A 26,906-nucleotide genomic window follows, 5' to 3' on the forward strand; every position below is an offset into this window, starting at 1 on the left:
TTATATGTCATGAAACGGTCATCTCACTAAATCTTCAAAAATAAAGACCTACTCAGCCATGCGTCATGTCGGACCGTAGCACATGTAAATTCTGAATATAAAATTCTAACAATCTGATTTCTATATTGATTCTAAAGTCAAACTTGATTTGTCTGTGTGAAGCACGTGATCACTAATATCTGCTATTTACTTTATCATGTTTACATAGTAACAATATTTTGGAGAGGAGAATTGGATCATCTGAGCTTCCCTTTCAAATCTTCCATCAGGTTCCTTACCATTTTCTAGAAATAATAGCTCCCTATTCCCCTTTGAAACAGGTAGTCATCCAGACCTGTTTTTTTAAACCTGTGCTGATTTACTGTTCCATTATCTCTGCTGGTAACCTGTTCCATACTTGTATCATCCAGTTATTGAAAAAAAAATGCCAAATATGCAATTTTTGACACCTTTGACTTCAAGCTGTGTGTGTGTCTTATATCCAATGCTTAATGACTTTTTGGTCTACTTTACAGCATGTTGCACGAAGCATTTTGTTAGGGAAAGTACCAATTTTTTTCAATACCTGTCAATTCAGGGTTATTCAATTCCATTTAACACTGGTGTAGGTTTAAACATCGATTAACATTTCTGAGGATTGGGACGTATTAGTTCAATATCACAAAAGGACTGTGTTAGTAATTGTCTTATGAAGAAATATCTAAATATTTTTAATGGGAAATGATAGCACTCCAATGGCCTCCTTCTGCATTGTAACAAATCTGTGAACCACAGTATTGTTTAATTTTCGTTGGATTGCTGGAGGGGCCCTTGTCGTGTGTGTTTTGGGGGCCATCTGGTCTGTAATTACTCAGTAGTTTTTTTTAACTTTAGTACTAACTAAAATCCTGTGGAATTGCTCACATTTGGCCTCGGGTCAGGAATACAGTTATGATATTTAGCTGCCTATTGCTTTAATACTGTTACTTGGATAATTCTGTGGTCTTGATGGGTTCTGAGGTGAGTTACAGATTAATAGGTGTTCATGAGGAAGTTTCTAGTTTGCTAGGTGCTTCTAAAGTTCAGGCTGCAGTTCAATCTGCAGGCTTCGGTCACTAACAGAAATTAATTTGTAATTGAACTCATAATGAAATGGCAACCTTTCTTATTTTAATGCTTTTGATGGATATTCAAAACTTTTAAATATACAGAAATAGTTCAGTTTATAATTCCATCAACTGTTCTGTTGTTTTTTTTTAATTTGTTTTATGGGATGTGGGCATCGCTGTCCAGGCCAGCATTTATTGCTCATCGCTAGTTGCCCATGAGGAGGTGGTGGTGAGCTGCCTTCTTGAACCACTGCAGTCCATGTGGGGTAGGTAGATCCACAGTGCTGTTAGGAAGGGAGTTCCAGGATTTTGACCCAGCGACAGTGAAGGAACGCCGATATAGTTCCAAGTCAGGATGGTGTGCGACTTGGAGGGAACTTGCAGGTGGTGGTGTTTTGTCCATGTTTGAACCAAGGCTGTAATGAGGTCAGGAGCTGAGTGGCCCTGGTGAAACCCAAACTGAGCGTCACTGAGCAGGATATTGCAAAGCAAGTGCCACTTGATGGCACTGTCAAGACATCTTTCATCGCTTTACTGATGATTTACTTTGCATCGGTATTCACCGAGGAGAGGGACATGACGGATGTTGAGGTTAGGGACAGATGTTTGATTACTCCAGGTCAAGTTGGCATAAGGAGGGAGGAAGTGTTGGGTACTCTAAAAGGCATTAAGGTGGACAAGTCCCCAGGTCCGGATGGAATCTATCCCAGGTTACTGTGGGAAGCGAGAGAGGAAATAGTTGGGGCCTTAACAGATATCTTTGCAACATCCTTAAACACGGGTGAGGTCCCGGAGGACTGGAGAATTGCTAATGTTGTCCCCTTGCTTAAGAAGGGTGGCAGGGAAAATCCAGGTAATTATAGACCGGTGAGCCTGACGTCAGTGGTAGGGAAGCTGCTGGAGAAGATACTGAGGGATAGGATCTATTCCCATCTGGAAGAAAATGGGCTTATCAGTGATAGGCAACATGGTTTTGTGCAGGGAAGGTCATGTCTTACCAACTTAATAGAATTCTTTGAGGAAGTGACAAAGTTGATTGATGAGGGAAGGGCTGTAGATGTCATATACATGGACTTCAGTAAGGCGTTTGATAAGGTTCCCCATGGTAGGCTGATGGAGAAAGTGAAGGCGCATGGGATCCAAGGTGTACTAGCTAGATGGATAAAGAACTGGCTGGGCAACAGGAGACAGAGAGTAGCAGTGGAAGGGAGTTTCTCAAAATGGAGACGTGTGACCAGTGGTGTTCCACAGGGATCCGTGCTGGGACCACTGTTGTTTGTGATATACATAAATGATTTGGAGGAAAGTATAGGTGGTCTGATTAGCAAGTTTGCAGACGACACTAAGATTGGTGGAGTAGCAGATAGTGAAGGGGACTGTCAGAGAATACAGCAGAATATAGATAGACTGGAGAGTTGGGCAGAGAAATGGCAGATGGAGTTCAATCAGGGCAAATGCGAGGTGATGCATTTTGGAAGATCCAATTGAAGAGTGAACTATACAGTAAGTGGAAAAGTCCTGGGGATTTGGGTGTTCAGGTCCATTGTTCCCTGAAGGTGGCAACGCAGGTCAATAGAGTGGTCAAGAAGGCATACGGCATGCTTTCCTTCATCGGACGGGGTATTGAGTACAAGAGTTGGCAGGTCATGTTACAGTTGTATAGGACTTTGGTTCGGCCACATTTGGAATACTGCGTGCAGTTCTGGTCGCCACATTACCAAAAGGATGTGGATGCTTTGGAGAGGGTGCAGAGGAGGTTCACCAGGATGTTGCCTGGTATGGAGGGCGCTCGCTATGAAGAGAGGTTGAGTAGATTAGGATTATTTTCATTAGAAAGACGGAGGATGAGGGGGGACCTGATTGAGGTGTACAAAATCATGAGAGGTATAGACAGGGTGGATAGCAAGAAGCTTTTTCCCAGAGTGGGGGATTCAATTACAAGGGGACACGAGTTCAAAGTGAAAGGGGAAAAGTTTAGGGGGGATATGCGTGGAAAGTTCTTTACGCAGAGGGTGGTGGGTGCATGGAACGCATTACCAGCGGAGGTGGTAGACGCAGGCACGATAGCGTCTTTTAAGATGTATCGAGACAGATACATGAATGGGCAGGAAGTAAAGAGATACAGACCCTTCGAAAATAGGCGACAGGTTTAGATAGAGGATTTGGATCGTCGTAGGCTTGGAGGGCCGAAGGGCCTGTTCCTGTGCTGTAATTTTCTTTGTTCTTTTCTTTGATTGATGAGTAGACTGATGGGGTAATAATTGGCTGAGTTGGATTTGTCCTGCTTTTTTGCTTACAGGAGATACCTGTGCAATTTTCCACACTGCGGGGCAGATGCCAATGTTGTAGCTGTACTGGAACAACTTGGGTCGGGGCGCGGCAAGTTCTGGAGCACAGGTCTTCAGTACTATTGCCAGAATGTTGTCAGGGCCCATAGCCTTTGCAGTATCCTGTGTCTTCATTCATTTCTTGATATCACGAGGAGTGAATTGAATTGGCTGAAGACTGACATCTAGTGCTGGGCTCCCCCATCATTGAGGATGGGGATATTTGTGGCGCCTCCTTCTCTAGTTAGTTGTTTAATTGTCCACCACCATTCATGACTGGATGTGGCAGAGCATAGATCTGATCCATTGGTTGTGGGATCGCTTAGCTCTGTCTATCTCATATTGCTTACGCTGTTTGGCATGCAAGTAGTCCTGGGTTGTCACTTCACCAGGTTGACCACTCATTTTGAAGTATGCCTGTTGCTGCTCCTGGCATGCCCTCCTGCACTCTTCACTGAATCAGGGTTGATCCCTCGGCTTGGTGGTCATGATAGAATGGGGAATGTGCCGGGCCATGAGTTACAGAATGTGGTTGAGTACAATTCTGCTGCTGCTGATGGCCCACAACGCCTCATGGGTGCCCAGTTTTGCATTGCTAGATCTGTTAGAAATTTATCCCATTTAGCACGGCGGTAGTGCCACACAACACGTTGGGGGGCATCCTCAATGCGAAGATGGGACTTTGTCTCCACGAAGACTGCGGTGGTCACTCCTACCAATATTGTCATGAGCAGATGCATCTGCGACAGGCAGAATTGGTGAGGACGAGGTCAAGTATGTTTTTCCCTCTTGGTTCCCTCACCACCTGCCGCAGACCCAGTCTAGCAGCTATGTCCTTTAGTACTCAGCCAGCTCGGTCACAGTGGCGCTACCAAGCAACTCTTGGGGATGGATATTGAAGTCCCCCACCCAGAGTACATTCTGTGCCCTTGCCACCCTCAGTGCTTCCTCCAAGTGCTAGTCAACATGGAGGAGTATTGATTCAACAGCTAAGGGGGTCGGGGCAGGGGGGTTGCTGTGGGGTGAGGAGGCCGTAGGTGGTAATCAGCAGAAGGCTTCCTTGCCCATGTTTGACCTGATGCCATGAGACTTCATGGGGTCCGGAGTTGATGTTGAGGACTCCCAGGGCAACTCCCTCCCGACTGTATACCAGTGTGCCACCACCTCTGGTGGGTCAGTTCTGCCAGTGGGACAGGACATACCCAGCGATGGTGATGGTGTTGCCTGGGACATTGTCTGTAAGGTATGATTCAGTGACTATGACTATGTCAGGCTGTTGCTTGACTAGTATGTGGACAGCTGTCCTAATTTTGGCACAAGCCCCTGGATGTCAGTAAGGAGGATTTTGCAGGGTCGACTGGGCTGGGTTTGCCGTTGTCGTTTCCGGTGCCTAGGTCAATGCCGGGTGGTCTGAATTGGTTTCATTCCTTATTGACGTTTTAGCGGTTAGGTACAACTGAGTGGCTTGCTAAGGCATTTTAAGAGTCAACCACATTGCTGTCGGTCTGGAATCACATGTAGATCCGACCGGGTAGGGACAACAGATTTCGTTTTCTGAAGGGCATTAGTGAACCAGAAGGGTTTTTGCGACAACAAACAATGGTTTCATGGCCATCAATAGACTGTCTTTTTAAAAAATAATACATTAAAAAAATCCACCTAGTTTAGGTTTGTTGAATATTACTAACTGTTTCAAAAGGAAATGTAAATACATTTTTAGGAATGGGGGATGGAGATATCTGACTTTTTGGTGACATTGAGAGAATACTGCAATAATGTTTACTAAATCACAATATAGCACAATGTTCTATCATGGCAGTGGCTCTTTGTTTCAGACAGGTGAGGAAAAGTACTAGAATGAGGGGAAATACATTCGTTGTCCTGGGCTGCTCTTTGCACCTATTGCAAGTCAACAACAACTTGTAACTATATAACGCCTTTAATGTAGTAAAACGTCCCAAGACTCTTCACAGCAGTGTTATCAAACATAATTTGACAGTTGCGAGCTGGTATCAACAAAATACATAGAATTTATAACACTGAAACAGGTTTGATTCAAATCAACTGCCCAGAGAAGAGAGCCTTACTGTTTCAGTCTTTATTGATAGTTGTACCCCCTCAGTCTGGTATCATTCTTGTAATTTTGTTTTACTTTCTCCAGTTCTTCTGTATCCCTCTTGTAATAGGGGAGGAAGACAAAATGTTGAAGGAAGAAAAAAACAAGTTTATACTGGAGTGTATAAAGTTGCAGAACCCAGTTGTGCAAAAGTATGCAGGGTGCAGTAGGGTGAAATTACTGTGGTTTTCTTGAAAAAATATAAGCACAGATTGAGAAATTTATATTCAGTCCAAGTCTTTTGATCGTCATCAGCAAGATGCATTTTGCATGTGCCTTCACCACATTTCCAACCTTATATTCAGTATAAACTCACTGGAGCAAAATACTACGGATTCTGGAAATCTGAAATAAAAACAGACAATGCTCCGAATACTGAGGTCAGGCAGCATCTGTGGCAAGCGAAACAGAGTTAACATTTCAGGTTGATGAACTTTCATCAGAACTGGAGTAGGTTGCCGATGTAACCGGTTTTAAGCAAGTACAGAGGCGGGGAAGAGGGAGAGGAGTAAAGAACAAAAGGAAAGGTCTGTATTGGGGTGGAAGGCAGGAGTGGTTAAATGACAAAAAGGATGAAGGTCAAAGGCAAAAGGGAGTGGTGATGGGACAAGTAAAGAAACAAAAAATGGGTCTGGAGGATAGCTGTCGACTCCAGAATGATAACAATTGTTTGGTTAAGTGGACGGAAAAGTGGCAAATGGAATTCAATCCGGAGATGTGTGAGGTAATGCATTTGGGGAGGGCAAACAAAGCAAGGGAATACACAATAAACGGGAGGATATTGAGAGGTAGAGGAAGTGAGAGTGCATGTTCACAGGTCCCTGAAGGTGGCAGGACAGATAGATAAAGTGGTGAAGAAGGCATATGGAATGCTTTCCTTTATTCGCCAAGGTATAGAATACAAAAGCAAGAATGTAATGCTGGAACTGTATAAAATAAAAGTTAGGCCACAGCTGGAGTATTGCTTACAGTTCTGGTCACCGTATTACAGAAAGGACGTAATTCCTCTGGAGAGAGTACAGAGGAGATTTACAAGAATGTTGACAGGGCTTGAAAATTGCACCTATGAGGAAAGATTGAATAGGCTAGGGTTGTTTTCCTTTGAACTGAGGAGGCTGAGGGGTGACTTAATAGAGGTGTACAAAAATATGAGGGGCCTAAATAGAGTAGACAGGAAGGACCTGTTTCCCCTAATGGAGAGGTCAATTACCAGGGGGCACAGATTTAAGGTGATTGGTAGAAGGATTAAAGGAGACATGAGGAAAATCTTCTTCATCCAAAGGGTGCTGGGTGTCTGGAATTCACTGCCCGGATGGTTGGTGGAGGCAGAAACCCTCAACTCATTTAAAAGGTACTTGGTCATGCACCTGAAGTGCTGTAACCTGCAAAGCTACGGACCAGGTGCTGGAAGGTGGGATTAGAATGGGCAGCTAGTTTTTTTTCAGCCAGCGCAGACACGACAGGTTGATTCTGTGCATTAACTTTTCTATGGTTCTAGGAGGTGTAGCTGGCAATAACAATCATCACCAACAGCTGCTGTCTGAAAAAATGGGAGAAGTGGTTATGATCTGAAATTGCTGAACTCCGTGTTGAGTTCAGAAAGTTGTAAAGTGGATCTTGTGTCGATATATTTTTGTTTGGGATTTACTTTGCTATTGTCCCACAGTGCACAGTAGTACAAAAAGGGCAAATTAAGATATGTTTGGTTGGTAGCTGGGAGACTGCAACCACAGGAACCAGTAGTAACATGGCTGGAGCTCAGCAAAACTTAGATGCAAAAAAACTAGTTGACAGTATACGGCCATCACGGCACTGCTGCACCTCATTATCAATGTACAGAGTGAACTTGCCTTCAAGTCAGTATTTGTGCAGTACAGTGTGGAGGTTTCATTGTAGAGTGCTATGGAACTATGCAGTGAACTGCTAAGTAGGGAGGACTCAAAAGACCCATTCCTGGCCAGCCTCCAAAAATCAAAATGAAGAAGCCTGATAGTTACGAAGGGTCAGGGACCTCCCTTTGATTTCCCAAGTGTCACTTCTGTGTGAAGTTCTGAAATGCTTTTGTTGCAACTGCTGGAAATGGTACTATTTAAGTCTAAAATAATGTTGCGTGCACAGAATTGAATGTTGCCTTGTTAATTTACAGAATCAACTAAAAGTAACATTCAGATATTTTATTGTGGAATATTAAACTATATTTTTTATTTAAATATTGGGATGATTGAAGCCATTGTCTTCAGTCCCACCACAAACTTCGTTCCTTAGCCACCAACTCTATTCCCACCTCCCTGGCTCAATCTGACTGTTTGCAACCTCAATGTCCTGTTTAACTTGAAGCCGAGCTTCCCACCCCATATCTCGAAATCATCAAGACTGCCTACTCCCTGTTCCGTAACCTTGCCCAGCTATGCCCTGGCCTCAGCCCATCTGTTGTTGAAACTCTCACCCATGCCATTGTTACCTTCAGACTTGACCATTCCACTGCACTGGCCCGTCTTCCACCTACCACCCTCCGTAAGCTTGCACTCAACCAAATCTATATTGCCCATATCTTAACTTGCACCAAGTTCTGCTTATCCATCACCCCTGTGTTTGCTGACCCACATGGACTCCTGGTTTGGCAATGCCTCAACTCTAAATTCTCATTTTTGTTTTCAAATCCCTCAATGGCCTCACCCCTGCCTTTCTCTGTAACCTCCTCCAACTCTACAACCTACCGAGATCTCTGCATTCTTCCCAATTCTGGCCTCTTGCACATTCCCGATTTCCTTCATTTCACCATTGGCTGCCATGCCTTCAGTTGCCTTGGCCCTAACCTCTGGAATTCCCTCCCCGAAACCTCTCAGGCTTTCTCCCCCTCTCTCCTTTAAGTTGCTCCGAAAACCCACCTCTGACCAAGCTTTTGGTCGCCTGTCCTAAATATTACTTTGGTTCTATCACATTTTGTCTGACACTCCTGTGAAGTGCTTGGGACATTTTACTTCATTAAAGCATTTATATAAATGCAGGCTGTTGTTACACAATGTGTTATATCTATTTTCTTTGATAGCTAATTTTGGGAACTTGCATTATCTGCAAATAGATTTGCAACATAAGTGATAAGTTTAAGTTTTTACCCCTCAATAATTTGTCTGTGAATCATAAAAGAACAAATTTGGGCTTATATTGTGCCTTTCATGACGTTTGGATGTTCAAAAATGCTTCACATTCAAGGAAGTACCTTTGAAGTGTAGTCACTGTTGTAATTAAAATGTTTTTCTGGGATGGTACTAGAACAGAACCATCTTACAATTGGGTCAACTTTTGAATATGCTTAGATTACCGCTTTACTTGATAAAAGATCTAAGACAGTAATGAACAGGAAGATGTCTTGGCATTTCACTGTCATTGTTTAGGTTTGAGTCCTGCTAAGGACAACCCTGAAGGGTAGGCGGTGGCGTAGTGGTATTATCACTGGACTAGTAACCCAGAGACCCAGGGTATTTCTCTGGGGACATGGGTTTGAATCCCACCACAGCAGAAGTTGGAATTTGAATTGAATTAATAAATCTGGAATTAAGAAGCTTGTCTAATGATAGCCATGAAACCATTGTCGATGGTTCACTAATGTCCTTTAGGGAAGGAAATCTGCTGTCCTTACCTGGTCTGGCCTACATGTGACTCCAGACCCACAGCAATGTGGTTAACTCTTACATGCCCTCTGAAATGGCCTAGCAAGCCACTCAGTTGTACCTAACCGCTACGAAGTCAATAAAAAGGAATGAAACCGGACGGGCCACCTGGCATTGACCTAGGCACCGGAAACGACAACGGCAAACCCAGCCCTGTCGACCCTGCAAAGTCCTCCTTGCTAACATCTGGGGGCTTGTGCCAAAGTTGGGAGAGCTGTCCCACAGACTAGTCAAGCAACAGCCTGACATAGTCATACTCACGGAATCATACCTTACAGACAATGTCCCAGACACTGCCATCACAATCCCCGGGTATGTCCTGTCCCACCGGCAAGACAGACCCACCAGAGGTGGTGGCACAGTGGTATACAGTAGGGAAGGAGTTGCCCTGGGAGTCCTCAACATCGATTCCGGACCCCATGAAGTCTCATGGCATCAGGTCAAACATGGGCAAGGTAACCTCCTACTCATTACCACCTACTGCCCTCCCTCAGCTGATGACTCAGTACTCCTCCATGTTGAACACCACTTGGAGGAAGCACTGAGGGTGGCAAGGGCACAAAATGTACTCTGGGTGGGGGTCTTCAATGTCCATCACCAAGAGTGGCTCGGTAGCACCACTACTGACCGCGCTGGCAGAGTCCTAAAGGACATATCTGCTAGACTGGGTCTGCGGCAGGTGGTGGGGGAACCAACACGAGGGAAAAACATACTTGACCTCATCCTCACCAATCTGTCTGCTGCAGATGCTTCTGTCCATGACCGTATTGGTAGGAGTGACCACCGCACAGTCCTTGTGGAGACGAAATCCCGTCTTCATATTGAGGATACCATCCATCGTATTGTGTGGCACTATCACCGTGCTAAATGGGATAGATTTCGAACAGATCTAGCAATGCAAAACTGGGCGTCCATGAGGCGCTGTGGGCCATCAGCAGCAGCAGAATTGTATTCAACCACAATCTGCAACCTGATGGCCCGGCATATCCCCCACTCTACCATTACCATCAAGCCAGGACACCAACCCTGGTTCAATGAAGAGTGCAGGAGGGCATGCCAGGAGCAGCACCAGGCATACCTTAAAATGAGGTGTCAACCTGGTGAAGCTACAACACAGGACTACTTGCATTCCAATCTGCGTAAGCAGCATGCGATAGACAGAGCTAAGCGTTCCCATAACCAACAGATCAGATCGAAGCTCTACATTCCTGCCACATCAAGCCGTGAATGGTGGTGAACAATTAAACAACTAACTGGAGGAGGTGGCTCCACAAATATCCCCATCCTCAATGATGGGGGAGCCCAGCACATCTGTGCGAAAGATAAGGCTGAAGCATTTGCAACAATCTTCAGCCAGAAGTGCCGAGTTGATGATCCATCTCGGCCTCCTCCTGAAGTCCCCAGCATCACAAATGCCAGACTGCAGCCAATTCGATTCACTCCGCGTGATATCAAGAAACGACTGAAGGCACTGGATACTGCACAAGCTATGGGCCCTGACAATATTCCGGCAATAGTACTGAAGACCTGTGCTCCAGAACTTGCCGTGCCCCTAGCCAAGCTGTTCCAGTATAGCTACAACACTGGCATCTACCCTGCAATGTGGAAAATTGCCCAGATATGTCCTGTACACAAAAAGCAGGACAAGTCCAACCCGGCCAATTACTGCCCCATCAGCCTACTCTCAATCATCAGTAAAGTGATGGAAGGTGTCATCAACAGTGCCATCAGCGGAACTTGCTTAGCAATAACCTGCTCAGTGACGCTCAGTTTGGGTTCCGCCAGGGCCACTCAGCTCCTGACCTCATTACAGCCTTGGTTCAAACATGGACAAACATGCCCTTGACATCAAGGCAGCATTTCACTGAGTATGGCATCAAGGAGCCCTCGCAAAACTGGAGTCAATGGGAATCGGGGGGAAAACCCTCCGCTGGCTGGAGTCATACCTAGCGCAAAGGAAGATGATTGTGGTTGTTGGCGATCAATCATCTGAGCTCCAGGACATCACTGTAGGAGTTCCTCAGGGTAGTGTCCGAGGCCCAACCATCTTCAACTGCTTCATCAATGACCTTCGTTCAATCGTAAGGTCAGAAGTGGGGATGTTCGCTGATGATTGCACAATGTTCAGCACCATTCGTGACTCCTCAGATACTGAAGCACTCTGTGTAGAAATGCAGCAAGATGTGGACAATATCCAGGCTTGGGCTGATAAGTGGCAAGTAACATTTGCGCCACACAAGTGCCAGGCAATGACCATCTCCAACAAGAGAGAATCTAACTCTCTCTCCTTGACATTCAACAGCATTACCATCGCTGAATCCCCCGCTATCAACATCCTAGGGACTACCATTGACCAGAAACTGAACTAGAGTAGCCATATAAATACCGTGGCTACAAGAGCAGGTCAGAGGCTAGGAATCCTGAGGCGAGTAACTCACCTCCTGACTCCCCAAAGCCTGTCCACCATCTACAAGGCACAAGTCAGGAGTGTGATGGAATACTGTCCACTTGCCTGGATGGGTGCAGCTCCAACAACTCTCAAGAAGCTCGACACCATCCAGGACAATCAGCCCACTTGATTGGCACCCCATCCACAAACATTCACTCCCTCCACCACCGACACACAGTGGCAGCAGTTTGTACCATCTACAAGATGCACTGCAGCAATGCACCAAGGTTCCTTAGACAGCACCTTCCAAACCCGCGACCTCTACCAACTTGAAGGACAAGGGCAGCAAATACTTTGGAACACCACCACCTGCAAGTTCCCCTCCAAGTCACACACCATCCTGACTTGGAACTATATCGCCGTTCCTTCACTGTCGCAAGGTCAAAATCCTGGAACTCCCTTCCTAACAGCACTGTGGGTCTACCTACCCCAAATGGACTGCAGCGGTTCAAGAAGGCAGCTCACCACCACCTCCTCAAGGGCAATTAGGAATGGGCAATAAATGCTGGCCTGGCCAGTGACGCCTACATCCCATGAATGAATTAAAAAAAAAAGTGACGATCCAAGCAGTGGGGAAATGAGGGCAGATATCTTACAAGTGTGACCATAGTTAAATAGGCATCTTTATCATGCCAGCAATTAATTCAATTAAACCAAGGCTGCATTGACAGCACCTTCCAAACCCGTGATCTCTAACACCTAGAAGGACAAGGACAGCAGATGCTTGGGAACACCACCACCTGCAAGTTCCCCACCAAGCCACACACCATCCTGACTTGGAACTATATTGCCATTCCTTCACTGTTGCTGGGTCAAAATCCTAGAATTCCCTTCCTCACAGCACTGTTGATGTACCTACACCCCAAGGACTGCAGCGGTTCAAGAAGACAGCACACCACCACTTTCTGAAGGGCAATTCGGGCCGGGTACTAAATGCTGGCCTAGCCAGCGACGCCCACATCCCACGAACAAGGTAAAATCAAGTGATTTAAAAACCTGTATATGTGTAGCATTAATAATTTAGTATTATAAAGCAAACAGTCATTGGGGAAAATGTTGATGTGAGTTGCAGGTTGCTGAGTGACTTTTCAGGTTTGCTGAAGTGAAAAGTATTGGCTGTTTGCCAAGTGTAATTCTTTAGCTTTTGGTGGTGTGTACTTTGTCACGGGAGTCTATTATTTTCAAGAGTTTGGATTCTAATTCAGTGTTTTAGTGAAAAGATTAGACTGATGTCAAATTATGGTACCAGATGTGCATTGCTATAGTAAGGTCTTCCCTCTAATTGGCCTTGACTAACATTTTCACATAGATTGCTCGATTGCTGTGTAAGCTTCAAGGATGTTCAAAAGACCAGGGTATTGGTGACATGAAGAGCTGAGTAGGTCCAGAAGTTGAAGTGAGTTACTGCAATTGGTGACCAAATTATATTTGCGAAGAGTGTACACAACAAACTTGTTGTATTTTCTTTCAGTAAACTGTTCAATCTCCAAATGCACCTACATGACAGAGATTACTTGTTCATTTGTTAATGCTCGTTAACATTGAATTGTTTAATTTTGTTTCTAAAACTGACATAGAAGATTTTTTACATAGTTTTGGTATAGAGATGTTAGACTGTGGTATAGTACCCTGATAGTTGTCAAGTTTATTTTGATGGTTGACCTGTGTACATACTGCAGAGGAATAGAAAATAGTGGGCAATCCTTGCAGTTTTTATTATAGTAATCCTGAAGAAATAGTTGTAACAAAGATTGCATAATTGTAACTGGTTGAACATGTGGCATGAGGGAGGGCAGCCTAAATGATAAAGGTTCTTTGAGGGAGTCATATGTGCTGTGGATAAAGGGGAACTGGTGGATATATTGTACTTAGATTTCCTCCACACGAGATCAGGGGGCAGGTTGTTCAACCTTGCCCGTCTAAGAGCGAAGTCCAAAGTACGGAAAGTCCTCATCAGAGAACTCCTCTTTGCTGACGATGCTGCTTTAACATCTCACACTGAAGAATGCCTGCAGAGTCTCATCGACAGGTTTGCGTCTGCCTGCAATGAATTTGGCCTAACCATCAGCCTCAAGAAAACGAACATCATGGGGCAGGATGTCAGAAATGCTCCATCCATCAATATTGGCGACCACGCTCTGGAAGTGGTTCAAGAGTTCATCTACCTAGGCTCAACTATCACCAGTAACCTGTCTCTAGATGCAGAAATCAACAAGCGCATGGGTAAGGCTTCCACTGCTATGTTCAGACTGGCCAAGAGAGTGTGGGAAAATGGCGCACTGACACGGAACACAAAAGTCCGAGTGTATCAGGCCTGTGTCCTCAGTACCTTGCTCTACGGCAGCGAGGCCTGGACAACGTATGCCAGCCAAGAGCGACGTCTCAATTCATTCCATCTTCGCTGCCTTCGGAGAATACTTGGCATCAGGTGGCAGGACTATATCTCCAACACAGAAGTCCTTGAAGCGGCCAACATCCCCAGCTTATACACACTACTGAGTCAGCGGCGCTTGAGATGGCTTGGCCATGTGAGCCGCATGGAAGATGGCAGGATCCCCAAAGACACATTGTACAGCGAGCTCGCCACTGGTATCAGACCCACCGGCCGTCCATGTCTCCGTTATAAAGACGTCTGCAAACGCGACATGAAATCGTGTGACATTGATCACAAGTCGTGGGAGTCAGTTGCCAGCATTCGCCAGAGCTGGCGGGCAGCCATAAAGACAGGGCTAAATTGTGGCGAGTCGAAGAGACTTAGTAGTTGGCAGGAAAAAAGACAGAGGCGCAAGGGGAGAGCCAACTGTGCAACAGCCCCAACAAACAAATTTCTCTGCAGCACCTGTGGAAGAGCCTGTCACTCCAGAATTGGCCTTTATAGCCACTCCAGGCGCTGCTTCACAAACCACTGACCACCTCCAGGCGCGTATCCATTGTCTCTCGAGATAAGGAGGCCCAAAAGAAGATTTCCAAAGGCATTTGACAAGGTGCCATATCAACAGTTATTACAGAAAATAAAAGCTTATGGTGTAGGGGTAACATATTGGCATGGGGAGAAGATTGGCTCGCTAACAGGAAACAGAATAGGCATAAATGGGTCATTTTCTGGTTGGCAAGATGTAACAAGTGGTGTGCCACAGGGATCATGGCTGGGGCCTCAACCTTTTACAATTTATATAAATGACTTAGATGAAGGGACCGAAGGTATGGTTGCTAAATTTGCTGATGACACAAAGATTGGTAGGAAAGTAACTTGTGAAGAGGACACAAGGGGGCTACAAAGGGATATAGATAGATTAAGCGAATGAGCCAAGACCTGGCAAATGGAGTATAATGTGGGGAAGTGTGAAATTATCCATCTTGGCAGGAAGAATAAAAAAGAAGCATATTATCTAAATGGTGAGAGATTGCAGAGCTCTGAGATGCAGAGGGATCTGGGTGTCCTAGTGCATGAATCGCAAAAGGCTAGTATGTAGGTACAGCATGTAATTAGGAAAGCTGGTAGAACGTTATCGTTTATCACAAAGGGAATTGAATACAAAAGTAGGGAGGTTATGCTTCAGCTATACAGGGCATTGGTGAGACCACATCTGGAGTACTGTGCAGAGTACTGATCCCCTTATTTAAGGAAGGATGTAAATGCATTGGAGGCAGTACAGAGAAAGTTTACTAGACTAATACCTGGAATGGGCGGGATGTCTTATGAGGAAAGATTGGACAGGCTAGACTTGCATCCTCTGGAATTTAGTAGAGTAAGAGGCAACTTGATTGAAACATATAAGATCCTGAGGGGTATTGACAGGGTAGATATGGAAAAGATGTTTCCACTTGTGGGAGAATCTAGAACTAGGGGTCACTGTTTAAAAATAAGGTGTCGCCCATTTAAGACAGAGATGAGGAGAAAAATTTGCTCAGAGTGTCTTGAATCTTTGGAATTCTCTTCCTCAAAAGGCAGTGGAAGCAGAGTCTTTGAATATTTTTAAGGCAGAGGTAGATAGATTCTTGATGAGCAAGGGGTTGGTAGGTTATCAGGGGTAGGTGGAAATGTGGAGTAATCAGTTTAGCCATGAAGTTGTTGAACGGCGGAGTAGATTTGAAGGGCAAGTGGCCTACTCTTGATCCTAATTGGTATGTTCCTATGATCAAAAAAAGAGGATTCCCATAGATACATGAGCTTCTGTGGACTCCATGATTTCAGGAATTGAAAAATGTTTTTACTCATAACTGATCTTAAACCTCTGATATTCAGTACATGCTTGTAATATTCACGCCATGCAAGTACCAGGCAATGACCATCCCAACAAGAGAGAGTCTTAACCGCTTCCCAATGATATTCAATGGCATTACCATCACCGTATCCCCCACTATCAACATCCTGGAGTCACCATTGTCCAGAAACCTAACTGGGCAAGCCACATAAATACTGTGGCTGTAAGAACATGTCATAGTCAGGGCATTCTGTGGTGAGTGACTCACCACCTGAGTCCCCAAAGCCTGTCCACCATTTACAAGGCAAAAGTCAGGAGAGTGATGAAATATTGTCTGCTTGCCTGGATGATTGCAGCTCCAACAACACTCAGGACAAAGCAGCCATCTCCTTAAACATTCATTCCCTGTGCCACCAACGCACCATAGTTGCAATTTGTACCATTTGCACTGAGGCAACTCACCAAGGCTTCTTTAATAGCACCTTCCAAACCCACGACCTCGACCACCTAGTTCCCTCTCCAAGTCACACACCATTCTGACTTGGGAATATATTGTTGCTGGATCAAAAGCCTGGGACTCCCTACCTAAAAACACTGTGGGAGTACCTTTGCCACATGAATTGCAGTGCTTCAAGAAGGCAGCTCACCACCACTTTCTTGAGGGCAATTAGAGATAGGCAATAAATGTTGGCCTTGCCAGCAATGGCCAACAACCCATGAGCAAATAACAAAAAAAGCTATAATTTATACCCTGCTTAATAAATTATTATTTCCCCTTTGAAAATAACTTTTAAAATCTTGAAGCTGAAACTCCCAGCCCACTTTTACCAATGTGTGTTGGGTAATGTCATTATGATAGTATTGGACTTGACAGGGATACCCACTTAATGAAATGCCCACATCCTCCATCCTCCTTGTATGTTTATTGCTGCTCTCTCAGTAGCTGCAGTGGAACGTTTGCCATGACAAGAAATGCCTTTAAGCCATGCAAAATAGTGTTACTTTTCAGAAAATGTTCTTGTTTGTTCTCTTCCTTCAAATATGTCACATGAGAATGACAAATTTTCTTCCTCCTTCCCTTCACTCAATAAAAACGCAACATACAAAGGTAAATTTGTTTCCCATTGTACTTGGGGAGGTGCTGTGTCCACCAGTTCCCAAATCATTGGCTTTAACATAGCCAGTGGCAATCTGAGCACAAACTTCCTAGATTTGCTAAGACTGGCTGTTTGGACAACCCAGTAAAATACAGCACATAGTGTATCGATGCACTGAACTATTGCAGTAGTGCTTGCATTTATGAGATTTTCTTTGAACTTATTAACACACAAACTGATTGTTCTCGGTGAATAGTAGATGTTGAGAAAAGAAACCATAGATATGGATCCCTTACTTTATTTAGGTGATGGAATATGTTTGCAAATTGTGACATACTAATGGCCTTTAAACTGAGAAATTTGAAACCAGTGTGGTAAAATTAGAGTAGTTCCTCATGAGCACCACTGGGAATAGCATGCTTCTGAATCTACATCCATAAAATATAGATAATAATTGGCCTGCTGGAAAGAATCCTGTGATCTATGCCTGTATAGGATATATAATTAGTAATCCAAACATGCACTTATCTTGCAGTTATCTTTTTCACTGCTGGTTTTCTTGAACAACTGGCTAATGCTTGTAAGGATCTCTTGAGACTACAGAATCATATACTACCTTCAGAAGATTATTATGAGTAATTGCTGCGTCACAGAGAATGCAAAGTCATCTTTTTGTGACCTTCATGCTTGTAAACAAGTACTGGCATTAATGGTGAGGTATATTTATCTTCATTTGGGATAATTGACCAGTAAAATGCAGTGACTGCAGCACAATCCTTGATTTCATATTGTATGAACCTTGATTCATGCAATACAATTATTCTTTTTGCTGCTTCCATTGATTTGAAAAGCTGTACCTAAACAGAGCATTGCAGAAAAAATATGAAGTTGATTTCGACAAAATAGAAAATCAGCTTTTCATTAGTATTTCCACAGACGATGGAACTTTTAGTAATGCTCTTTTTATATAGTTCTCCTACTGAAGTTGAAAAAATCCCTCACTGGCTTACTTGGTAAAGGTATTATGTACAGGGCTTTAAACTGGAAGAGTGGGGGAAGGGTCAGCTGAAGGGAGATTTAGAAATCTAAAAAGAAAAATTGAGGAAATAGAGCAGTGTAGCGATTTGGGTAAAGACAAGCAGAGTGGGATAGGAAGGAATAGAGTGTTTCATGGTAATAGTGTGTCAGCGAATAAGGTCCATGCAAAGAATAGTGGTTAAAAAAAAATGAAGTCTCTTTCTGAATACACAAAGCATTTGTAACAAGATAGACGAATTAGCAACACAAATAGAGATAAGTGGGTTTGTAATGGTTGTTACTGCAGAGACATGGTTGCAAGGTGACCGTTTAGGAAATAAATATTCTAGAGTACACAACATTTCTAAAAGATAGGTAGAATGGGAAAGGAGGAGGAGTATACTTGATAGTAATGGATGAGATAAGGTCAGTAGTAAGAAAGGAGCTTGGCTAAGAGATCAGAAAGTAGAATCAGTATGGGTAGAGAATAGGAATAACAAGGATCAGAAAATGCTGATGGGAGTAGTTTATAGGCCCCCTAAAAGTAGTTGGGGGTCGGTTAGCTCAGTTGGCCAGATGGCTCGAGTGCGATATAGAAAGACGCCAATGGGTTCAATCCCCATACTGGTTATGGTAGTTCATGGAGGCCTGCCTCCTCATCTTACCCCACACTTGAGGAGTGGTGACTCTCAAGCTATGCATCACCAACTGTCTCTCTCTAATGGAAAGAGATGTCTATGGTCCTCTGGGACTATGGCTAGAACAACAGCAACAGTAGTTATACCGTTGGACAGAGCATTAAGCAAAAAATAATTACAGCTTATAAAAAAGGCAGTGTAATAATGTGGAGGACTTTAATCTTCATATAGACTGGACAACTCAAATTGGCAACGGTAGTCTGGAAAATGAGTTTGTAGAGTGCTTTTGTGAAAGCTTCCTAAAATGAAATGTTGCGGAACCAACTAGGGACAAAGCTATTTTAAATCTAGTGTTGTGTAATGAGGCAAGGTGTATCGTAAAAGATTCCGGGAAAAAAATGGTTATAATACAGTTGAATTCCATACCAAATTTGAGAGTGACATATATGAGTTCAAAACAAGAATCTTAAACTTAAATCTAATTATATAGGTATGAGGGGAGAGCTGGCTAAGGTTGATTGGGTAAATAGACTAAAAGGAAATGATTCAAAATGTTCAACAAAAATATGTTCAGTTTAAAAAAAACAAAAACCTGCCAAAAAAGGTCGATCCGTGGCTTATGATGGAAAAAATGCTTCTAATGGCATATTCAGAATAATTTATTGTCTCAGCTAGATTCGGAACAATAATGGTTGCAACCATAAAACCTGTTCCTTGAACCAAAGGCATTATCTCTAACCGTGGTGGGAGCTGCAAATGAGATGCTTAAGAGCCGCAGGTTGCTGATCCCTATAGGCCATCAGGTCCTGGGGATTTATCGGCTTTCAGTCCCTTATGTTTCTCTGATACTTCTTCTCTGCAGCTATTAATTACATTAAGTTCCTCACTCTTATTAGCCCCTTGGTTATCCTCTATTACTGGTTCAGGATAGTATTAGATGAAAAGAAGAGGCTTATCATGTTGCGAAGCATAGTAGTAAGCCTGAGGATTGGGACAGTTTTAGACACCAGCAAAGAGTGACCAAAAAGTTGTTCAAAAACAGAAAAAACAGAATGAGAGTAAAGTAGCAAAGAATATGAACAGAGATTGTAAGAGCTTTTATAAGTATATAAAAAGGAGGAGCTTAGTTAAAGTAAACGTTGGTGCCTTCAAGGTAGAGACCAGAGAAATTATCTTGGGCAGTGAGGAAATCGCAGAGACATTGAACAAATACTTTGTGCCTGTCTTCACAATGGTATACACAAATGCATACCTTTTTTTTTCATCATGAGAATCAATAGGCAGAAAAATTGTCTTAATTCTATGTATCTTAAGTAAAAGTTTGTTTTAAAGATATCATTACTGACAAAATTATAGGTAAAAGTCAAAAAACATGATAGTTCAGTTAGGTTTATTTTAATTTTGTTTTTTTCGTATCGATACATAAATTCAATACATATATTTTATTATATATGCAAATTATGCATTCTACCAGAGACACTTGGCAATATGCCAAGTATTTGGTTTAGAAATGCTGAATTTTCATCTTGCAGCTCCCAGTGGTTTTTATTTTCGGCAATTCTTTTTTTTTGGAAAAAGACTGTTCAAGTAAAAAATGTTGCCGACACCTCTCCTAGAGTTTTAAAAGAGGTAGCTGCAGAGATAATGGATGCACTCGTTATGATTTTCCAAAATTCCATAGATTCTGGAACGGTGCCAGCAGATTGAAAGTTAACACATGTAACACTGCTATTCAAGAAAGATGGGAGAGAGATAACGGGGAACTACAGGTCAGTTAGTCTGACATCAGTATTAAGGAAATTGCTGTAATCTATTATTCAGGACGTCTTATAATGCAATTAGAAAATCATGGTATGATCAGACAGAGTCAACATGGTCTTACGAAAGTGAAATCATGCTTGACAAATTTATTAGAGTTTTTTGAGGATTTAACTAGTAGGGTAGATAAAGGGGAACCAGTAGATGTTGTATACCTGGATTTCCAAAAGGCATTCACTAAGGTGCCACACAAATGATTAATACCCAAGGTAAGGGCTATGGAGTTGGGGGTAATATATTATGGATGGACAGGAATCAGATAGTAGGGATAAATGGTGCATTTTCAATTTGACAGCCTGTAACTACTGGAGTGCCGCAAGAATCAGTGCTGGGGACTTGGTTATATACGATCTATATTAATGACTTAGGCAAAGAGACCGAGAATGAGGTGTCTAAATTTGCTGACGATACAAAGCTCGGTGGGAATGTAAACTGTGAAGAGGCTGCATAGAGATATCGACAGGTTAAGTGAGTGGACAACAAAATGGCAGATGGAGTATAATGTGGGGAAGTGTAAGTTTATTCACTTTGGTCATAAGAATAGAAAAGCAGAATTTTTAAAAAAGGCATGAAACCTTTGAATGTTGATGTTCAGAGAGACTTGAGTGTACTCTTACAAGGAGCAAAAAGTTAACATGCAGATACAGCAATCAGTTAGGAAGGCAAATGGCATGTCGGCCTTTACTGCAAGGGGGCTGGAGTACAAGAACAAGGAGATATTGCTACGGTTGTATAGGGCTTTGGTGAGACCACACATGGAGTACTGTGCATAGTTTTGGTCTCCATTTCTAAAGAAGGATATACTTGCCTTAGAGCTGGTACAACAAAGGTTCACTAGATTGGTTCCTGGGATGAGTGGGGTGTCCTATGATGAGATGTTGTGTAAATTGGGCCTATACTCCTTGGAGTTTAGAAGAAAGACAGGTGATCTCTTTGAAACAAAAGATTCTGAGGGGATAAAAGCAAAATACTGCGGATGCTGGAAATCTGAAATAAAAACAAACGCTGGAAATACTCACCAGGTCTGGCAGCATCTGTGGAGTGGGAAGCAGAGTTAACGTTTCAGGTCAGTGTCCCTTCTTCAGAATTGGCAGATATAAGAAATGTAATAGATTTTAAGCAAGTAAAGCGGGGGTGGGGCAAGAGATAGCAAAAGAGGTGTTGAAAGGACAAGGTCACAGAATAGCTGACCAGAAGGTCATGGAGCAAAGGCAAACAATATGTTAATGGTGTGCTGAAAGACGAAGCATTAGTACAGATAGTGTGTTAATGGACTGAAAACTGAACAGCCACAAGCACAAACATGAAAAAAAACAGTGGGTAGGCACAGTAGAAACAAACTGAACAAACTAAAATAAAATAAACACAAAAAATTACGAAAAATAAAAGTAAAATGGGGGGGGGGCCGTCATGCTCAATGTTCAGTCCGCCAGGTTGTACCGTGACTAATCGGTAAATGAGATGCTGTTCCTCGAGCTTGCGTTGATGCTCACTGGAACACTGCAGCAATCCCAGGACAGAGATGTGAGTATGAGAGCAGGGGGGTGTGTTGAAATGGCCAGCAACCGGAAGCTCGGGGTCATGCTTTCGGACTGAGCGGAGGTGTTCTGCAAAGCGGTCACCCAGTCTGCGTTTGGTCTCCCCAATGTAGGGGAGACCACATTGTGAGCAGCGAATACAGTATACTACATTGAAAGAAGTACAAGTAAATCGCTGCTTCACCTGAAAGGAGTGTTTGGGGCCTGGGATAGTGAGGAGAGAGGAGGTAAATGGGCAGGTATTACACCTCCTGCGATTGCAGGGGAAGGTGCTGTGGGACGGGGACGAGGTGTTGAGGGTAATGGAGGAGTGGTCCAGGGTGTCGCCGAGGGAATGATCCCTTTGGAATGCTGATAGGGAAGATTCTGAGGGGGTTTGACAGGGTAGTTCCCGAGAGGTTGTTTTCCCCTGGCTGGAAAATCTAGAACACTGGGCGCAGCCTCAAGATAAGCCACAATCATTTAAGAGTGAGATGAAGAGAAATTTCTTCCCTCAGAGGGTTGTGAATCTTTGGAATTGTCTATTCCAGAGGGTTGTAGATGCTCCATCGTTAAATCTATTTAAGGCTGAAATGGATATATTTTTGGTCTCTCAGGGAATCAAGAGATACGGAGAGTGGGCGGAAAGTAGAATTGAGGCAGAAGATGAGTCATGATCATACTGAATGGCAGAGCAGGCTCAAGGGGCCATATGATCTACCCCTGCTCCTATTTCTTATGTTCTTAACTGAGCCATAGAGATCAAAAAGTCATAGTTTTAACTGCCAGTCCATGCTGAATGAGTTGCTCTGGGATGGCAAGGGAGTAGCTGCACTACAGCTGTCTTTGGCACTCTTGCAAGATCAGTCAGCTTTCCTGCTGCTGATCATTTTCCAGTGTCTTATGCTGGGACTTGCTTGTGTGTAGACATCAGGTAAGAACAGGTTTGGATCCAGCTGTGTTACTCCACTGTGATTGTATAGCCTGTGAACATTTGTGGCTAAAATAAAAGCAAAATACTGCGGATGCTGGAAATCTGAAATAAAAACAAGAAATGCTGGAATCTCTCAGCAGGTCTGGCAGCATCTGTGGAAAGAGAAGCAGAGTTAACGTTTCGGGTCAGTGACCCTTCGTCGGAACATTTGTGGCTACTTTGGTGAGGTATCAGAGGTTATCTTGCGCCTATCAGTCTCCATGCTAGCATGCCATGATGCCTTGGGACAAGAGGAGAAATAAAGAAATAGTATTATTGCATTGCATGTACTATTAAGTGCTAAACCTTTCAAAACATGCTTTTACTTCATCAAAAAGAAGTTGATGTTTTTAATGTGGGCATTTTCATGGAGCTGCAGCGATCGTCAGCCCAGTTGTGTATTGTAGTTCATGTACACCTACCTTGTGAGACACAGACAGTGCTGCCCATAATTGATGCTACTGGAACAGTCTAGCAGGGAGCAAGACCTTACTTGATAGTCTTCACATTGATGAGAACATTATTGAATTTTTTCGAACAAAATCAAGGAAATTCCTGCTAAGATTGTCGCCTTTTGTTATAAAAAGGGTAAGTATTTGAAGAAAAAGTATGCTTCCCAAGATTTTTATTTTCCTTGATGTAATATTACCAGATAAGGTTATAGGATAATGTATTTCAAGTGACTATGTTGTCCATGAAAGTCTTGATAGTATATTTATGCTCCCAAAATTTGTTACTTACTGTATAGGATTTAGCTAATGTCAATGATTTTTGAGGTTTCAGGTTTGAATTTTAACACACAGATTTGAAAGTCTTCACGCATGCCCACACCCAATTTTTTGCCTTTTAAGCTGGCCTCCTTTTGCCATTCTTTCTTCACTAGCAATGTGGAGCAACCTGGGAGACCGATGTCTTCATTCGTCATTAATGCTGGCTGGTAGTTGACTAACATGTAGTACCATTTATGAAAGATAGGGCTGTTTCATCTTAACCATGCTCTATCCGTTGTGATACTTTATTCATCAGTCAGTTGAGGAATACTGACAAACTTGTCTCAGGACAAATGATTTAGAATATTGTTCTAAAGTGGTAGAGTAGGTTACATATTGATACTTTACCTCAGAGACCAGTTTCAATCGAGCCCACATGCAAGCGATGATGGCAGTGTGGGAAATAGAAATACTAGTATAGAGCAGTGAGAAGTACGCTTCTATTGTTTGGTTAGTGTGGAAGGAGCATAATGTAGCTCATATTGTTGATGTCTAGGGTGTAGGCTGACACTGCATGCCAAAAGCATTCTAATTGCGCTGTTGTGCATCATCCACCGATCCAAATCTTCTAATACTGTTAAGGATTGTGTCCAAAGTTGTAATCCATTCTAGATTCAGCCTCCTACCACTCAGCAAGGGTACTTTTTTTTTTAAAGTTCTTCGAATTCTTTGCTTTATTTCCTCCATTTTCACTTGTGTCTCAAATTTGTCTAAAGCACGAGTAACTCTATCTGGAATACCTGCTATTTGCAGCATTGTGAAGTAGGTTGTACATTGCATCATGCTCTATATTTCGAAACCATCTAAACCTATTCAAATGTGCCATTTTTTCCAGAGTTTGAAAAGTGTTAGGATATTAGGGTGTTAATCTGAAATTGTACTCATCATTGTTGTATTTTTTGACAATTCCATGTCTTCTTTAAGTCACAAATCTAGTGAAATTGCAATAACCAATGAGAGTAATGAACTTACTTCTTTGGAATGGTGTTCTTTGTAATAATATAAAATTGATTCTGTCAATGTCACAGTGTGAATGGTGGACCAAACCTTAAACTGGTCTTTTAACAATTAAATGCAAGCATATTTTGAGTTGCTTCACAGCTAGATAATCCAATTGATCAGTATTGCTCAACATTTTTGCTAAATGTCTGCCTTTAACTTTTATGCTATCTTTTGAGATATGACAGAACCAGTTAAAATTGCCAATTAAGTATAAACATTGAATACTTAATTGTGTTTCTTGCTGTCATCATTGGAACACTCTGTGTTTTAAAAAGTAAATAAATTCTCTCGGCCTCCGTCTCTTAGTGATTATTTCTAATTAGTGACACATGGCATGGATTCCCTAACCAGTGGGAAATAGTATTTGCCAATTAACTGTATCAAAATCCTTAACTATTTGAAAGAAATCTTTATGTCCTCTGACTCTTCTCTGTTCCTGTGGAAATAGTCCCAAAGCTTCAATATTTTTTCTGTTAGGGCACTCAAAACTGCACATGGTAACTGTAGCCTAACCAGTATTTTGTGCAAATTTATCATTACTTTATGCCCTTAATTAGAGAATTGTTAGCCTTTTTATGGCTTTGTCAACCTGTGCTGTCATTTTCAGGGAATTGTATGTTTGAACCCTTATGTGTCTCTGTTTATCCACACCCTACAACATCTTTCCATTGAGTGTTCCCCTGTTTTTCCCCTCCTAAAATATATTCACTTTAAATTGTATCTTCCACCTGTCCTCACATCTGTCTACAGTTTGCTGAAATTTTTTACACTTGTCCTTACTCCTTGCCAAACTCCCTACTTCTGTATTCTCAGCAGAAGTCGAGACTCTGTTCCCTGAACCCAAGTTGAAATCACTGCTATGTGCCAAAAATAGAAATGGTCCCAGCACTGGCCCCTTGGGTACATCATTTCCAACTCTTTGCCTGTTCTGGTGAACGGTCATTGATCTGAAACGTTAACTCTGTTTCTCTCTCCCTGGACAGCATTTTGTAGATTTGATAGCTTGTTACAGTAAGAAGTTGTCAGGGTTATTTGCTTTTTTTTCAACTTGGTAGTAACTTTCTTAGAACCGTGTGAATGCCCATTTTTGGTGAAAACTGACATTAAGCCAAATGGGACGACTTTATTTTTGTAGCTTAACCTTTCTACATTGAGTCTCAAGTATATTGATGGAGAATTATTTTTATTATTTGAAAGCTACAGTGTAGTCTAAATTTTATTTTTTCATTATTTGTATTTTAGGAGAAACCATTGTCCAGATCATTGCAACGAGGTGAAGATTTACAGTTTGATCAGGTAAGAAAACGGATCTACTATTATATTTGTCACACCAGGAGAATATTGGTACTCCCAGATCAGCATTTTCTATGTTATGGTCTAATGTTTATGATCATAAATGCATAGGTACATTACAATTTATTCTGATATTTGTGAAAATGCAAGGTGTTGTTATCCAATTTGTACTATCTGAAATTATTTTTTTCTTTTTGATTAAATCCAATTGATAGTTAAGCTATAAGTACTACCCTATCTTAACTTTGTATGTAAAATTATGCAGTCATTAGTGACGTATGTAGGACATATTACTAGATTGGATTGCATTGAAGGGGAGAGGGAATGGGCAGAATCTGGAAGTGATGCTGTGTGGTGAGGTAGGATGGAGAGTGTCAGCATTAACCGACATGAAGTAGGAAGGGGGAGTGCCAGCATGTATTGGAGTCTTTGGAGGAGAAAACAAATTCCAGCACGAAAACCAAAATGCATTATTTTAAATGTAGAAGGTCAACATGTTACAGGGAAGCATGCTTCAGGGCCCCTCGAACTGCACTGCCAATTTGGTGCCTTCAGTGTTTTTCAGAATTTCCTCCTTCAGGCTTTAATGTAGCGAATGTATAAATATATAAGTAACAGAAAACAGACTCAGCAGGTCAGGCAGCATCTGTGGAGAAAAAAACAGAGCTAACATTTCAGGTCTGTGGCTTTTCATCAAAATTGCAAGATATTTTTGTCCCTCTCCCAATACAAGTGAAGGCATATTGAGTATCACACAAAACAATTGTGCAAATTACAAAGCTTGTTTTCACATGTCATGGCTGCTAAGTTGCCATATTATTTGAAGCTCTTGATTGATTTTAAAGTTGACAGATATGCCTTTTATTTTTGTTGTTTTGTGTGATACTAGCATTTCAAGAGAAGTCATGTTTGACGAACCTATTGC

General features: G+C 42.5%; 1 protein-coding gene across 12 annotated transcripts in view; it reads left to right on the forward strand.

The window, feature by feature from the left end:
- The window catches only part of fryl (furry homolog, like), a 655,772-nt gene that overhangs the window by 234,811 nt on the left and 394,055 nt on the right, over positions 1–26,906 (forward strand). For all 12 annotated transcript variants that reach the window (XM_068035582.1, XM_068035639.1, XM_068035630.1 and 9 more), the window contains one exon: positions 25,931–25,984. In XM_068035582.1, coding sequence (XP_067891683.1) covers positions 25,931–25,984 — 54 coding nt within the window. The remainder of the gene's footprint in view (positions 1–25,930; positions 25,985–26,906) is intronic.

Source organism: Heterodontus francisci, chromosome 1, assembly GCF_036365525.1.
Source record: "Heterodontus francisci isolate sHetFra1 chromosome 1, sHetFra1.hap1, whole genome shotgun sequence".
Taxonomy (NCBI): Eukaryota; Metazoa; Chordata; class Chondrichthyes; order Heterodontiformes; family Heterodontidae; genus Heterodontus; species Heterodontus francisci.